The sequence below is a fragment of the Bactrocera tryoni genome, chromosome 3 (assembly GCF_016617805.1).
Source record: "Bactrocera tryoni isolate S06 chromosome 3, CSIRO_BtryS06_freeze2, whole genome shotgun sequence".
Taxonomy (NCBI): Eukaryota; Metazoa; Arthropoda; class Insecta; order Diptera; family Tephritidae; genus Bactrocera; species Bactrocera tryoni.
Window position 1 is genome coordinate 24,108,821 of NC_052501.1, and position 18,427 is coordinate 24,127,247.

General features: G+C 37.2%; 1 protein-coding gene across 4 annotated transcripts in view; it reads right to left on the reverse strand.

The window, feature by feature from the left end:
• The window catches only part of LOC120772776 (calcium release-activated calcium channel protein 1), a 167,921-nt gene that overhangs the window by 1,577 nt on the left and 147,917 nt on the right, over window positions 1-18,427 (reverse strand). Inside the window, exons 5-6 of one of the 4 annotated variants that reach the window (XM_040101555.1) lie at window positions 16,767-17,276; window positions 3,866-4,012 (exon numbers count right to left, since the gene is read on the reverse strand). In XM_040101555.1, the coding sequence (XP_039957489.1) occupies window positions 3,866-4,012; window positions 16,767-17,276 (657 nt within the window). Of the gene's footprint in view, window positions 1-3,865; window positions 5,175-8,278; window positions 8,304-8,336; window positions 8,946-16,766; window positions 17,277-18,427 lie in introns of those variants that run through there. The other 3 variants (XM_040101554.1, XM_040101552.1, XM_040101553.1) reach the window with 3 other exon arrangements.

The window sequence follows — 18,427 nt, forward strand, 5'->3', positions numbered from 1 at the left end:
TGTTTCACATGTTTTTTGATTATGTTAAAAATATTTGAATTCTTCAGAGCAACCATAATATGAATGGCTGAGTGCTGATGACCTTGAGTACCATTAACGACGATAAAGTTAGTAAAAAAAATGATGTTCTGATTTCGAAAAAAATGTGTGAGCATCAGGACCAGCCCTATAGGAATTAATTATTGGTCTACTTGTATAGAAAAAACAGGATCGATATCTCAAAAGCTGAAGGATTAGTTTGCGTATAAAGACGATAAATAATAAGCTGTCACCACCTGTACAGACAGACGGACATGTCTACATCGACACAGCTGATAATTAATATTGGGTAGTCGAAAAAGTCTTTTCGTATTTCTAATCAAACTTTAATTTACTTTTTTATATTTATAATGAACTGTAATGAACCAAGTATATACCATTTTTCCGCTAGAGACATTATTCCACCAGTATAAAACTCCGATGGTGCAAGGTCAGGGCTGTGGATATGGTGGATGCATCAAAACTTCCCAGCCAAGGTTTGCCAGTATTGCCGAGTCATCAAAGATGTGTGTGGTCTAGCGTTGTACTGATGGCAGGCGAAGCCCTTTCTGTTGATCAGTTCTGGCCGTTTTTTTTTGATCTAATAAAATGTAGAATCAATCTTTCGACCAAGCTGGAGCAGCTTCTAGCGGACGATTCTTTTCCAATCCCACCAAACACTCAGCATAACCTTTCGAGGCGTTAATCCTGGATTTGCGACCATTTGTTGAGCTTCACCACGCTTGGACCATGTTCTTTTTCGCACATTATTGTCGTATTTGATCCACTTTTCGTCTCTTTCGATTCAGAAATGGTTCGATTTCATTTCGTTTCAGCAAAGAATCGCAGATGTTAATTCGGTCCATTAAATTTTTCACAGACAATATGTAGATGTGATACCCAAATATCGAACTTCTTTTTGTAGCCAGCCTTTCTTAAATGATTCAATGATGATGAATGTCAAGTTTCTTAGCGATGTTATGGCAGCTTAAGTGAGGGTCCTGGTCAATCTTTTCCATAATTTCATCGACTTTTCCAACGATAGGTCGACCGGAGCGAGGTGGATCTTTCACATCGAAATTTCCAGAACGGAAGCGAGCGAAACATTGTTGTGCTACACGAACTAATACAGCATCGGCTCCGTAAACTTCACAAATTTCATTGGTAGTTTGCGTGGCATTCTTCTCCTTTTTATACAAAAATTTCAAAATGTAGCGTATTTCTCCATTATTTTCAATAATTTTTGAACAGCTGTAACTTTTTTTCAACTTTCCCGAATTTAATTTTTTTTAAAGAAGCTTGAAATCTCACCTTTCTAACACTATTTGGTATGGCACAATGTGATTGGTAGCACTGGAGATATACGACTGCAACGACATCTATTGATAAAATACGAAAAGATTTCGACTACCCAATATATGTGTATTTTACAGGGTCCTCGACCGTTCCTTCTGGATATTTGAAACATAATATACCCTGTTCAGAAGACTGTATAACTGTACAAAAAAACTTATTAGCCATATCTGAGGCAAATTGGTTGAGGTGGGTACAATAAACGTTTATAGAAATACTATATACCTATCCATTTAACTTAAGAGGGTACAATAGACCTAAGGCCACAGTGCAGTCCTCGTCTATCTATCTTATCAGTTTATCGTTGGGTATGAAAAAGGGTGGTAAAAATCAAACGGGGACTTACTGCATGATGGACATAACGGATTTTTCAATAGGGACGCTACAAAAGTAGACCGAAAGGGACAGCAACGACGCCATATTTTTTCCCGCTCTTCTGACATTTCTCTTCAGTAAGGTTTGCGATTTCATCATGGAAAGATATAAGATTAAGAAGCGCTACGTCCAATTTATGGTGGTCATAATCGTCCCGTCAGATCAACAATTGAGCGTCTAGTGGAAAGATTTGAATCCACAGGCACAGTATAAAATGTTCCCGTTTCCGAGAGATAAAGAAGTGCCCGTAGTGTCGAGAATATTGCTGCCGCTAGCGCATCAATTGATGAAGACCTAAATCAACCTCTCTCACACGTCGTTCTCAAGCGTTGGGCATCTCTGTGACGTCGTCGATGGGCGTATTTTGCTTTCAAGATCAAATTGACGCAAGAACTGAAGCTACTTGACCACCAGAATCGTCGTATGTTCGTGAATTGGGCTGAGCAACAACTTGAAAATGATCCGGATTTTCATCGAAAAATCAACTTCAGCGTTGAGGCTCATTTCTGGTTGAATGGCTTCGTCAATAAGCAAAATATGCGTTATTGGTCAGGCAGCAATCCACACGTACGCTATGAGTCACCATTACTTCCCGAAAAAATTACGGTTTGGTGCGGTTTATCGGCCGCCGGCGTCATTGGGCCGTACTTCTTCCATGTTGATCAAGACCTTCACGTTACTGTGAACGATAACCGAATTTGATGATATGGACTTGGACAATATGTGGTTCCAACAAGCCACACAGCGATTTTTGTTTGAAAACCGTCGAAAATTGGGTTCAGCGTCTGGGCTTCTGCAATCGTGCCTGTGGTGGCCATGCAAAAGAAATCGAGTTTCATATATAATGGCATCGAATGTACTTTGACAGGAATTCATTAAAAAAAATCTTTTGTAGCCCTTTTATTGAAAAAACCGTTATATTAAGTGTGTCGCGGTCGATTCTGGATAAGGAGAATGGATTTGAAAACATCCCAGCAGAAACTACTTGAAAAGGCGCTTATTATGTGTCTTGACCGGAAGCATGCGGGTCACGTTATGGAAATTTTCGATCGGAGACATCAAGAGGCATCCTGTAATAGTCAGTAGTGTAGTATTTTGACTCCTTTGAAGCTTCTTCCTTAGCTTTTCACTTTTTCCAAGCGACCATAACGGACATTTATAAAAAATGGCATTTCAATATTTAAGCTTGCACAGCAGCCACTTGACAAATTTAATAATAAATAAATAAACAATTGCATTTACATGTACATAATATGTACAAACCTAACGGTCAACTCTGTCAAATTCAATAATGTAAACAGCAAAACAAATTGTATTAATCAGGTGTTCAGTTAGTCATTAGAAAGATTTGTACGTGGGAAGCATTTATGCACTTAGTAATTGCATAGATATTGAATGCTGACATTACTTTCTGACTGGCTGCACATGAAAAGGCCAAATTAATGGGCGATGCACTGCCAAAACTAAGAATAACAAACGAACGTAAAAGCAATGCAAATGTGAGACAAATTGCAGCGTAATGTTTAACAAGTCGCATGAAATCGCAGCATGACCGAGTGGGAACCAGGTGGACGCGGCTCTAATACTTTGAGGGACAGGAAGTTGTTTCTATAAATTTAATTGAAAAGAATGCTGCGCCGGGTACAAGCGCAAAACAAAAAATGAACAACTAAGAAATTGTTGTTGCTGATTTTTTGCTTTTAATTTAGTTTTATAGATGAAAGTGCGATAGCACGAAGCTTTTAATTCACAAAGGCAGAGGTTGGTTGACAATTTTTGTGCTTGCTTAGTGTCTAAATGTGCATATGTCCCAGTATTGTGAACTAAAAATATCAAGCGACTTGGGAGAATTTATTATCTGCACAAAGGGTTCAAGGTTTCTAATGCTTGTGACTTTATACTTAGGTTTGCGATAAACATACAGACTGCCGTTTGTATGTGCGTAAGCGGACATGAAGTAAAATTATATCGTATCTAAACATCATGTGAGCTAGAGGACTGAAAATTACTACAAGAATTAGAATCATAGATGACGGCAAAACTCAAAGCTACGATTTTGTTAACTCAAAAAAAAAAAAAACAGTTACTACAGTTATTTGCAATTTAATTGCATACTCACCATGGCAAAACCGGAAAGTAATGCCGACGTCTTGCTGGACGCCTTTAGTTTGGCGCGACTCAGCTGCAGCTTGCGCCAGGACAGATAGCTGGGCGAGTGTAGATCGTCTCCGGATTGCGACATGCTGGCGCTTGTTGTGCGTCGTGGCTGTAAACGAGAGAAAGGATAAAAGCTGCGATACGATGACGCTGGCTGTGCTGCGGATTGTTGTTGTTGTGTTTGTGGTAACGGCGGCGGCGGTGTTGGTGTCACGATCGACGACGGCGGCAGCGAATTGAAACGATTACTCGACGCACTCGAATTTAAATTGAGATAACGCGCTGAGGTTGCGCTATAACTTTTTTGCGACACCGAACTAGGACTACCCGATTTTATGTGCGAGTTTTGGAAACGCAGCGGACGACACGAATCACAGAGACTGTAATCGTGTGGCAAATGCGTTGAATAACCACCACCACTCAGGGCAGGTGGCACGCTACCCGTTGTCGATGGTGGCGGCGATGAATGCGTGTGTCGCGTTGACGTTGGTGGCGGCAGTTGTGATGTTGGCGGCGGTGAAGGCGACGGTGTGGTACCGGAAAGCAAACGCGTTCCAGGTATTACGTTGGTGTTTTGTTGCTTCTCAGCAGGCGTTGTGCCGCGATAACCGCTGGGCAATATTATAGGTGTTGCGGCCGAGGCAAATGTTAGTGGTACGAGCGTGTCGAGCGTACCGTTACACTCGTCCGTTGTGCTGTCTTGTGCGATCTGATGCAGCAGCAGGCTGCTGTGACTGAGTTTGGTGCGCTCATAACGCAAATTGAAATAGGTTTCGGTGTCGAGCAATAGCATTTGTTGCATTTGTTCGAGTTGCTGTTGTTGTCGCAATTTTTTTGACATTTTTGTTGGCTTTTTCACTGACGGCGCATGTTGTTGCTCGGACACATGTGTTAGTGGGTCCGCTTGGGCGGCGGCGACGACACCACCAAACAGATGCCGTATGGTGGCGAACATTTTTGTAGACACAAAACTGTTGTGAGCCCCAAAAACAACGGATCTCTGTATGCGTTAACTTGTGTGTTTGTATAGGTTTATTTTAACGTTAGCTCAGTATTCGCAATGCTTGCAATTTTGCTGTGAGCTAAATTGTTTTTGCTTTTACTTGATTAATTAAGGGCACTGCGGCGCTAAGCTGTATATGTTTTTAATTAAAGCATCATAAAATGCTATTTTGAAATACACTTATAAAGTTTCTTGTGAGAGCAAATCACGTATTATAGTGTGTATTTATGTTTGTGATTTTATAGCTCGGTATTTTTCAAGAGGAACGCTGCAAAATTTATAGAGAGGTGATTCGAAAACTACTATTTTCGAACAAAATGTTTTGGAAAAGACATTTTAAAAGTTTAAGAGAGGTATTAAGGCATTGGGTTGTGTACTTTGTCCACTGCTTTGGATCTTGTTGGTTTACGAGACCTACTTAAAAACTGGAGGGACAAGATTGTCGAGTTGTAGCCCACGCTGACGACGTTGTCAACGTGGTATCCAACAGGGCGAATAGAAGCTGTCAACCCAAGCAAAACTGAAATAGCTTTATTCTCTAGGAGGTGTAAGATTCCAGACGTGCCTCTTCCTTATTTCGGAGGCTCACGCCATTAAATTGTTGATAAGGTCAAATACCTAGGACTTATCCTTGATAGAAAGCTTACATGGAGTCTAAAGATTGAGGAGATAGAAAGGAAGACATCGGTTACTTTATATTGATGTAGAGAAGCTATAGAGAAAAGGTGGGGACTCTAAACTCATACCATGTTTTCGTGGAGGGCATCTACGGTGGACTTCACCAACAATAGCACTTAATGCTATTTTAGACATAGAACCCGTGAAACCGCAGGTGTACTGCTGCGAAGTGCGCTCTAAGGCTCAGCTGCTCAACTGCTTCCTGGAAGCTTGGATCTTTGTGTCCCAGAGGCCACTAGTGGCGGCTTTTTTTCTACTCACATACCGAGAGATACATACATAAGTGGATGGGGATAAGTCTCGCTGGGGAAGAAGCAAAGTAAGCTTTAATGCAAGGTTGGGGGAGATTTTCTATAAGAAGCTCTCCGTCAATTTTAGCTTTGGGCTATCAGACCTCTGTAGTGTTTTTTAGGCAGAAATTGCTGCTATAAAGTTGGTACGAAGTACAGCTTCTTTCAGGGAGGTAAGCATTTACTCCAAAAGCAAATCGGGCATATTACTGTTGAACGTTAACTGTGCTCTCAAAGCTAGTCAAAGAGTGTCTGTCCGCACTAAAAATAGCATAAATTGCTACTTTTTTATCAGACTCCGCTCATATCCAAATGGTACCAAGTTGGATCTGCATTGACGTGCGTTCTAGTACTTGATTAATGGGTCTTGCGTGCACTTAGCAGACGCTGCTGGACGGACAGCTCCTCTGCGACTGCGTGATCATTTTGACCTAGAGTAGAACTCCTGGGTCTACTGATTTACATGCTCTTAGCAGAGTTCATCTTGTCGTAATCGTAGGGGTTCTTACACCGTCCAATAAACAATTATACAAGACAAAGGTTTCAAGATCTCGGCAGTCATATCTTCGGCGAATCAGGTTACATAGCCGTCTTAACAAATTTGTGATATTCTCAAAGCGCTTTGTCGATTTGTAAGGGCTTTATGATCTACTATACAGGAGTTTTACGCACAACAACGGACGGCGTTATAAACTATCAAAGAGAGATCCCTGGTAGGATTCACCTCTTAACCTAGCCTAAAAAAATTGAAAGGAGAAATTCTATTCCTTTTCCTAACTCCCAGAATAAATAATCAAAGTTAGACTTTTAGACTAGTTAAGATGGTTAACATTAACTGTTCTAACTCAGCTTCAGAAAAGGCGCCTTAGCAAATGGTTATGCGGTCAGCCTCAAACTCTGCACTACAAAAATACATACATATAATATGAAATCACAACAAAAATTAAATACCGAATTTTGAATGTTTTGAATCTGTGTTTTCTTCTACCCTTAAAGAGACGTTTGAGGTTAGAATTGTCGACAATTTAAAAAAGTGTTCAAAGAAGTGCGATAATTTAAAACCAAATCACAAAAATACAGCAATTGCAAGAAAATGTAGACACAATAATCGAGCTGTCACCGTATAGAACAAGCATCGCTCGTAAAAATATGTGTTACAATGAAACACGATTTTGTTATTGTTTGTCGTACAGAGATAAAGGTGCAAATATAGAAATATGTAGGTGATATATGTATACATATGTACATACATTGATACATATGTATATACTGGTGTCTAATATATTATTTGCAACATTTTCTTAGAAGAACTATGGGTACACAGCAATTATTTTGGCTACTTTTATAAACGAGCAGAGCAGTTTTCGTAATAAATACATACATACATTGTGACAAAAAAGCAACCGAAAATTGTAATTAAATTCCCTGGGTAAATGATATAAAAAAAATTAAAAAATAATACGAGCGCGATCTGTCAACCAGTTTGTTTACAGCAGCTACACACCCAGTAGTGCGTTGCGATTTTTACAATGGATAAAAATATCCAAAAAAGAATTTGTCTCAAATTTTGAATTTCTAACCAAATTTCGTTTGTGGAATCGTTGCAAATTTTGGAAAAGGATTAGATACGTTGATTCAGTTTTATCAAAAACACAAGCCTACAAGTACTACAAAGCCTTCAAAGACGGTCGAGGGATCGTTGAAGACATATGTATCTCGTTCTGGACGACCTTCGACCTCTTTAACTGATAAAAATATTAGAAAAGTGAAGGATATGGTAATTGAAAATCGTCAGGCAAGTGTTAGAGAGATGAAAAGACAGCGAGTCCGTTCGAATGATTCTGGTTGAAATTTTGGGTAAGAAATGCAAGTGTTAGAGAGATGGCAAAGAGCTCGACATCTCCCGGGAGTCCGTTCGAATGATTTTGGTGGATATTTTGGGTATAAAACACGTTCTTGCTCGACTCGTCCCGATAAAGCTGATTTTTTCCAAAAATACTAACGTAATTATGTCTCTGTGGACATGCTTGATCATGAGTATTCCGATACCATATTCATGGAGAGCATTATAACTGCCGACGAGACATGAATTTATGAGCTTGACATGCAAATAAGTCCACAATCACCAGATTTGGATCCGTGTGATTTTTTTTATGTTCCCGAAAGTTCAGTCGATCGAAGAGTTAAAACCAAATTCGCGGAAGAAGCTGAAGGGTATCCCAAAAATTGCTTATGAAAAGTGTTCCGAGACTTGAAAAATAGTTGGCATAAGTGTATTACATCTGGTGGGGATTACTTTGAAGGCGACAAAATAAGTATTCATGAATAATTAAATATTTTGCGTTTTATTTACAACTTCCGGGTTCTTTCTTGTCACAATGTATATGTATAAAAGTACACGCACGACATGAACAAATACATATTCGAAGTGATACTAAATTTTGCTTCTTTAACTTCCATACTTTCAGTTATCTTATAAAATTCTAAATGTTCACATTAAATTTCGTAGGAAATTAATTGTGTATGTATGTATGTAGTCTATTAGCAGCTAAGTACTTCACAAAAACACTTTCTATTTAATTTGCAGCATTTTATAATGTTTTTTTTTGAAACCATTAACACTTTCGGGAACATAAAAATCAACTTCGTTTTTTTAGCGTTAAACTTTCGCGTGCACAAATAATTATTAATTTTGCTAAATAAACGCTTTTAACGGCATACAAACAGATAAGTATGTATATGAGTGAAAACGCTGCTTATGTGTGAGTAACAATAGAATTGAGCACTTAGTTTTTGTAATCACTCATGGAAATCAATCACAGTTCTCAAATACCAGTAAAATCAAACAAAGTCCTTCGTCATTTATTTTTCAATATTTTACATAAAACGACGTGTTTTAGGCGATAACGTAAGGTCTAATTAAAAATTCGATTTGTTTAATTTAAAAAACAGCATTTCGCCACTTGTCAATGTGGGCAGTGGCTAATCCGCGGCAGTGTGTCCACAATGACGAGTCATTTCAATCAATAGACTGTGGTGAGAGAACAAAAAAACATACTTTCCGACATATGTATGTATGTATGTATGCTGTATACATGCACAAACATGCAGGGTGTTTATTACTCAAAGAGGCTCTCAACAAAATCGTTATTGTAATTTATTAAAAATTATAACCTTTCCGTTTCATAGGCGAGCATATTGATAAAGATTAAGTGAGTTGGGGAGTGGAGCTTTTGAATAAGTCCATGTACATTGAGCGCGGCTTAATAATTTGTATGTATGCCGCCGGCAGCAGTAGAACCTAACGCCAGTTCGTTAGCGCGAAGTGCTGACTTCGGTTTTTTATTTATATTTTTTCAATAAAATTCCAAGAATTATGTTTGTATGTATCTTAATTTATGTTTAGCACATAATTTTGGCGCTTATTTCACATGTGAGTTTGTCAATATTAATTGAAATGGTGTTTAGCATTAATTAACACGCTGAGCACTTGCTGTTTTATTGAATTTTTGGGAGAAATATTAGACGCTGGAAAATTTTTCGCCAATATTTTTCACTAAAATTGCAACAAAACAGATTATATTGCTTATTTGCAAATAAATTTTAATTATTATTTGTTTTGTTTTGATTTTTTTCAGGGAGACAGGCGCACGTTGTGCAGTGTTGCCGGCTTGCTGACACACAAACGAATAGTTTGGTTGATGAGTAAGGTGGCTGGCGCAGATGTGGGCGTGAAATTGCTAAAATTATTCGCATAAACGATGCATAAACACAAAATACCGCTATGAGAGGCGCTGTCTAAGCATTTTTGATGCAATTCAATTTTATTTTACACAAATATATTTATTTAATGTCATTGCATTTATTTATAAACAAATATTGTATTTGTTTTATTTAAAATTTTATTTTATTTGGCTTTAAATTTTTTATTTATGCTTAATTTTCTTTTTCTTAATTTTTTGGTTATTTTTTTTTTTTAATTTAAATTTTTTTTTTCTTGAAAATAATTTTTTTTTCAACTTTTCATTTTCTATTTCATATTAGAATACGTGTTAGCGGCGTTTTTGCGAGATCACCGAATTTATCGAAAACGCTTGTGCTCTACGACAACACGCTGCAGGCAAACGTTAACAACTGAATGAGTTGTGAATGCGCTGATATGGCGGCTGTGATGTGAAAAGCAGAGTATTAAAAGTCAATTGAATAACACAACAACGGTGGTCCGTGCTCCCAAAGTAGTAGCAATTGCCAGTCAACAACAACAACAACAACAACAACAACAACATAAAATATTTGTAATGTTATAAATTCAAATTAAACCCCTACATCGGCTATTGAAAACATACAGACATACATACATACAAACAAAACATAGTATTGTATCTACGAGTACGTGTGCTCATGGGACAACGAGCGAAAAATCGATCGCTTGACGGTTAATTGAAAATTGGAAGTTCAAATGTGACAAAGTCTCAGGGCAAAAACAAAAATGTAATGCAAATTTGTATTTGTACACATGTAATCGTAATTGGCAATGGCAGCGGATTGTGTTGGTAGCACGTGAGCACAATGAAAGAGCACAAAAAGCGCTAACGGTAAAGAACAAAACACAAACGAGCAACGACTTGAGAGCAAATATCTGATAAAATCAAACGTTTGAAATTGGCTATTTTGCATACTCGATTGATAGGTGAGAAATTGCAAACAAAAAAGGTCAAAAACAACAACAGTAGCAATGCTGCTGTAAATGATCGTTTGGTGGATCGCACCGAATCACACGGCTATTTCGTCCACGGTGACGTATGTTGTGTTTTTGTAAAAGCACTTCTAGTATACTTATTTGGGTGGCAAATTTTATAAATTCGCCAAGCAAATACTGAATGCATGGGAAGAATGTACCGTAATATCGATAAGAGAAATGAGATAAACTAGTACTGAGAGTACTGTATCCGATATCAGTTAAGAACCCCCTTGTTTGTGATTTTCAGAATAAAGAATATTCTTTCAATACATACATATATATGTATGTAGTGTTGATAGACTTATTTGAAAATATTCTTCCGGTAAATATTAGCGTATTTGAAGTGTGCCAGCTTATGAATAAAAACTATCGAAATCGGAACAAATTGTTCAAGTCTCCAGTTACAAAATATGTGGACCACGGTTCTTATTGTGAACTTTTTTATTGAAAGTTTGGGTCAATCTGTGAGATATATTATAGAAAGTCAAAGAGAATTCCTGAGTTTTAAACGCATATATTGATGATGGTATGTGAGATATCTTAATAAAACTCAAAGAGAATATATTTCTGTTAGCAATATGTGGTTTTGCAAAAAAAAAAAACTTGTACAAAAATTATCTAAAAAAAAATAAAAATAAAAAAAAAAGCAAAATGCATCTCAATTAACGTCATGATGTGCTGCCATAATTTCAACCTATCTAGCAATTATAATCAATAAGAATTAATGATTATCAATATCGACTCATAAATCTTCATAGCTACTATGCGTTATAGTAAGTTTATCTCTAAATGTTTCAGATCGCGTTAATATCATTTATGGGGTCTTCATTTGGTTTTATTAACACGCGGCAATAAAACTAAAACAAAAAGAATATTAACTTCGGTTGCACCGAGACTAGAATGCCCTGCAAAGATAAAAAAAAAGTTCGGTCAGTTTGTATGGCAGCCATATGCTTTAGTAGTCCGATCTAAAAAAAATTATTCGGAAGTTATAACGTTATTTTTGAAAATAACCATGCGAATTTTATTGAAGATATTTTGTCAAGTAAAAAAGTTTCCATGGAAGAACTTTATTTTTTACTTGAAAATTCTCGGGAATTCTCCCATGTGTATGGCAAGTTTGGTATGCGGTCCTGCGACCGCTGCACCTGTTCTTTCTGACGTTTTCGAGCCGTCAGTGTACCACTTAATAGTGCTAACCCTTAGGTCAAGCGTGGAATCAATCTATTCACTGCCGAGGCTAACTTTAAACATATTTGTGACGTTTATCCGTTTGGTAATGCTGCTCCTCGAGAGAAGAGCCACCCGATGCGCGTAGTTACAATAGTTGAAGTCCCACCGACGTCTGCGATGCTTTCGAAGCCCAAGCCCAATACGTAAAAATCGGTCTCACCACACCTATGTACATCCATCTGATAATCCTTAGCTTACTGTCCCAGGATTTCTCAACCAGTCGATCGCACAACATGAGTGCTTTTGTGACTTTTACAATGGACAGATAAACATGCTGCTTTCACCGAAGAGTGGAATTCACAGTGAAACCCAGATATTTGATCTGATAAGTCAACTGATAAGATCTTAAGGCCCGGCAGTTATCTTCTTTTGGACGACAATTGTCGTTTTCGACGGGTTGATATTCAGTCCAATCTCACTGCACAATGCCTTTGTCAGGCAATCCCCTTTGCACGATATCACAGAGAGTGTTCTCAAACAAAACTTTTGCTAATATAACAATTTCGTTCGCTTACGCTTGACAATGGATCTCATTGTTGGTTAGCAGCTCAAAAAGCTCACGCACGACAAGGCTCCAAATAAGGGGGATAATACTCCACCCTGTGGGCAATTTCTTTTAGTGCCGAAACGAATTTTAGTATCCCTCTCAGTGGTCTCAACTATCCTAGTGTGCAGTACGGCCTCCATCCATCTGCGGGCTGGTTTGGCACATTCGCTTTCTCTGATGGTTTTGCAATACTTTCATCAGACGCATTGCCAAAAGCACATTCGAAATCTAGGAACGTGCATAAGGTCTACCTTTCCATTATCCAGTGCACTTTAAATTTCCGCGCCAAACTTGTACAGAGCAGTGTTAGTTGGACAACATCCGGTGTGTTTAACGTGGGTACCTGCTGACGACAGCTTTACTCCACGGCGCTCAAAAGTACAGCGGATCAAAATAATGCGTTGATCAGCGTCCTGCTAAGCATTTTCAGTACCAATTGGCAGTGTGGCATGGACACACTAACCACCTTGGTAGGGTTCGAGGCCCATCTAAAACCTCTGCCGTGCTTTGGGCCGGCACCCGGTTGCAATGCAACTCCACATTCAACTGACAAGGTCAGTTCTTCCCGCATTTGGGTTTTAACCACAACCACCACGAATCTCCACAAAGGGCCAAACCCAATGAGCAGATTGGAGTTACCTCCAAGGGCTACTGCTCCCCGTGGTACCAGAATTAAGTCTCCGGTCAGACCTCGTAGCCAAAGCTACTACCAGTTGAGCTTCCATACGGCTCTGAACTGGTAGCCAGGATATTAGTCACCTCTTACGACAGGCATGCCTTACCACCGGTATATTCGGTTTCCCCCCCCACCGAACCCAAGGGGGTCCCCCCTACCCGCAGGGGGATGTTAGTTGTATAAATTGACCAATCTGCTCTGTCATGTTCTTAGTGATTATACTTGCTTAATTTGTGGAGTTATGGCCCAAGTTTTTATATTTGCCAATTTTTCTATTTCATACATATTTTACACGTAAAATAATAATGACAATATAATTTCTACGATATGACTATATTGACTGACTTTCCTGATACTTCGCTATAATATCTGATGAGTTTATATTTCGTAGTATGTATGTATACCATAAGTTAATACTTATATTCAACTAAATATAGAAAAGCGACAAAAGTACAAGCTGCCATCAGCTAACTGTGCTTGCAAAACATATGTTAAAGTTTACGAATATGTCCACAAATAAAAAATGTATAATCATCTAGAAAATAAACTTATATCAAGTATTCTGTATGTGTGTACAAATACGGACGTAATTAGCTTTACAAATCAGTTACCAAATCTAGCCAGTTATTCGATGAATTACTGGGGGAAAAAGCATAAGAATATTCAATAACTAATAAGCGTGCAGAATGAAAAAAAACTTTTACTGAATGATTGGGGATTGCGCTGGGAAACGAAAAAAGCAAAGGGAACAATAGACACAAATGTGAATTGTAAAACGCAATAAAGCAATTCTCAGCAAGTTAACAGGCGAAATATATATTTCAAAACATCTGAATGGCTGATGCAGTCAAGCAGAATTTCATTGACTCCGCTACATACAATATGGTTCTAGTGGTTTTTGTGTTATTTTTGCCATTGTGATTTTATTCGGTGATGAGCACAAGTATTTCTCTCCCATTTGGCATTTTTCCAATTGAATTGAAAACTAATCTGTCATTAAACATGTTAGTAAGTGCAGATTTCCGGATTGACATTAATTAGTATTTGTTGAATTACGAAGAGATCAAACATTTCGTGTTTATGGTGTGTGGATTTCACTTATTTATTGAATAGTGTCGGCGGAAAATAAATGCTTATTTATTTCTACTAAACATGTAGTACATGTGACGTCGATATTAGATTTGTAGTTTATATGTATGTATTATTTTATTTATTTGTAAAAGGAAATAATATTTTGCAGCAGTGATTTTTAGTGTATGGTTGCACCGAAGCTATAATAAGTTTCACACGTGCATTTCTTATATTATAAAAGGTTACAAATTGTTTAAATCTTGATTTTGATTGAACAGTTTTTATGGCAGCTATGCATATGTTATAGTAGTCCGATTTAAACAATTTTTTTGGAGATTGTAGTGTTGTCTTGGACAATAATCTATGCCAAATTTCGAAATGATATCTCAACAAATAAAAGGCTTTTCATGCAAAGATTAGATTTTCACCGATCAGTTTGTATGGCAGCTATATGCTATAGTAGTTCGATGTGAATAATTTCCTATGCGATTATATTGTTGACTTGGGCAATAATCCACGCAAAATTTCGTGCAGATATCTCGTCAGATAAAAAAAGAATCCATACAAGGACATGCATCGGCGGTTCCGACAAATTAAAGAAAAAGAAACGAGTGCAAAATTTCGGATCGATATCGCGAAAACTGTATGACTAGATCGTGTATAAACAATTTTATAAAAATTCACCTCTGCTCGTGGTGAATATCAATACATATTAAACTAGTTTTAAGCGGTTTTGAATGCATTTCTAATTTACTACAGCTGAAACATTAAAAATAACTGTTTATACACAAAACTCAAAAGCATGGAATAAAACGTGAATAATTGTAAAACAACTGTATATAATGTATATAGTACATACATACATACATATATACATACGTGTATTTACATAGGTATTTTTTAAAATCAACCAGCAAGCGACAATTTCAGCAATTATTTTTATCAAAGTGTGTTACTCGTGGTTTGAAAAAGGCAAAACATTAAACTTGTTATCGTATGCGAAAGTCGGCAGTCATATAAAACACCAACAACCATTTGCTAATGCAGTTGTGCGACAAAACCAAAAATTATAAATAAATTACTAACAAGAAATCGCAACTAAGGTACTGGACGCCTTAAATTGTTATTTAAAGTAAATATATGTATGTATGTATGTGTATATGTATATGATTTGATGACTTGAACGGCCGAGCCTGAAAAGCGTTTTACTTCATTTCTTGATATTAAAAAAGAATTTCGCGCAGAATGCTGACACGAAAATGGAGCAAACCCTTGGTCTGCCTTGCTTCCCTCTTCCTTTAGTGTTACTAAGCGTTACAGAAATTCATAAATGATTTTGGTTGAATTTTTCTTGCTTTTTTCAGCTGATTTTAGCATATTTACAAGATTTCGTCTTTTGTTGTTATTTTTTCGGACTAATTAAATTGCTAACAAATGCCGATGGCCTTTACAAGCGGACAACAGGGTTAAGAAACTGTAGCTTTTTGTTTTTAATTTCATTTCGGCGGGTGAAACTATTTATAAAATTTAATTTTCATAAAGCGCCACGGTTAATCACGTCTTCGGCAAGGTCTATTGAAAAGAACGGCGTTGCATATTATTATTTGTATACACATACATATGTATGTATATATGCGCGAATTGTAATTATACAAATGTATTTCGGTAACCAGACAGTGAGCGTGATTCAATAATATATAATTAATTTGGGTTGGTCTTTTATCAGTGTTTATGCGTTATTAAGCAATAAAAAATTTTCAGACTGTATGCAACAACTCTGCTAAAGAGGAGTTCTTGTTAGAGGGCAATTTTTGTATAAAAATATTATATAAGAAAGAGTTTCGAGACGTTTCTGCTTTGCTGGTGTATAAATGATTTTAGGTTAAATAGAATATTTAAAAGCATGAGCCGTTTATATCTGATATATCTGAAAATTTAGCAGATTCTATAAACAAGATTAAAATTCCTACTATTTTCGCAATTTTCGCAAACCGAAAGAGAGTTTCATAAAATATAGAATACAGTGTAATCTTGCTCACACAACCGTTTCCGCTATAAAAAAGTTACGCCCACATCGTGTTATGATAGCAAATATGGCAACTAAATTACGCACATTTACACATGCAAACGTGTATAAGTAAGAAAAGCAGGTAAAAGTTTTGCATTTAAAAATTTCGTTGTGCAAATACTCGATTGTTGACTTTTGCAATTAAACTTATTAGACAAACTCGAATTTTACAGCTAACGCAAAATATGAACTAAGTGCGACCTGGGCGGCAGCTTTTGTTATTTTTGCAAAAACAATTTCGAAAATAATTAGCTTTCCCGGTTTAACTTGTCTGGTTTAAGTGCAATCACCCGCACACGATCAACAGCCAGCTTTGGCTATATGTATTTGTAAGCAGGTGAAACGTTGTGTTTAACTGCGCCACATCTTTCGCGTGTACTGATCGGGCGGCCACCGGTCGCTTTCGCTGACGACCAACAACACGTTTATGCACACAACGAAAACAATCGCGCTTATTCGTTTGTTATCTTAAATAAATAGCATTTTTATATTAAATATTCAGTTTTAAGCCTGTTATACAGTCTACCCCCACTAAAGCACATGACCCCATACTTACCCGGGAATTGGGTGGCGTATATTGAGTAATACTATTATTACGTTGATATGCGTTAGAATGGTTATTGTTGTTGTGATTGCCGTTGTTATTATTGCTATGTGAGTTGGTATGTCCTGAAGCTAATGAAGCCGCTGTTGCGGCAATTATGGTTGCTGTCGCTGCAGATAGTGCAGAAGTGTGAAAATGTTGTCCCAAATGGGGTGTGCTACCCGTTCCAGTGCCGGAAGTACTTGTATTACCGCTACCGTTTGGTGAATGATTGATATTGTGCGGATGTGCGAGACTTCCAATAGCTGTTAGACTTTGACTGGCTAAGATTTTACTCTGTTGATTGTTGTTCGTGCCGCTATTACCACCTGCATTAGCACTCTGTATGCTATTACTGCTTGTACAATGGATTGCCTTGAATTGTTGATGTTGTTGTGTAGTCAAAGCATTCTCTATTCCAGACGCTGTTGTGCTCCAGACAGACATATTGTCGTAGCTGTGACAGCTGTAGCGTTGGTAAAGCTACGCGTTTGTTCGCCATTGTAAATAATTCCGCACATTTTGATAAAAATTTATAGAAAATCACAAGAAAAAAATATATATTAACGTAAATTCAAAGTAATTTGTTAGCCAACTATGTGTAAACTGTGGAGCGTTTGCAAAAGTAGCAAGCTCGTTGGTTGAAATGCAATTGCGCTTTGGTAAGTTTCTGATTTGCACATATATAATTAAAGCGACGTCGGCGACTTTGAAACCAGTCGCCAATGAACACAATTCGGCACAAAAACACACAAGAAAATAACGAGGGAATAAATAAGCACAGAAAATCAAAACAAAACAAAGAGGAAATATTAAAATAACATATGACAGCTGGATTTGTTGCGACATCTGACGGCATAAGTGAAAACGAATCAGAGAACGTATATTTATAGAGAAGGTCCAACAACGGACAAGCGTGTAAACTGTCAAAAGCTAACAAATTCTTTTTTTATTCTTTTACGTTCTCTGAACGAATTATGACAATGGCGCGTTTTTCACGCAAGTATTGGCGTGAGATGGCGCTGTAATGTATAAATTAAATTAATATTAAACGTTTTTTCTTTTATGCAAAAGAGTTAAATATTTCTATAAATTACATAAAATTTTATTGCAAAAAATTGTAAACCTTACGAAGATTGAACGAACGCTTTGAAAGTGATAGTATTTGAACGGAAATAGTAGGAACCATTCTGGTCTCCCGTATGGATATGCGTACTCTCCGGAAAATGTGTCCGCAGGCAAATTAAATTGTTTCTTTATAACCGTTTGAATGCTTTGACGAATTGAATGTTAAGGATTTTTTATGCTTTTCCATTAGTAAGCAGTGTAGACATAACCAACATTTGTTCACTTCTTTTTAAGGGCATTTATTTTGCCGGATATGTATATATGTGTATATATTTAATGTTAAATTTTTATATTGCAAATGTACAGTTAAGTGAAAGAACAAATATTTCATCAGCGATTACAAAATATTACTTCAGTCATGCAGAACTCGCAGCCACTGTTAATTGGTATGTACCGTATGCATCCGACCCCACAACAATTGGGTTTATGTAATCGAAACGGACCCGGATTTTGTATACGGCCAAAGTTTGTCAACTCGGCAGAATTCTGCGCTACAACAACAACAA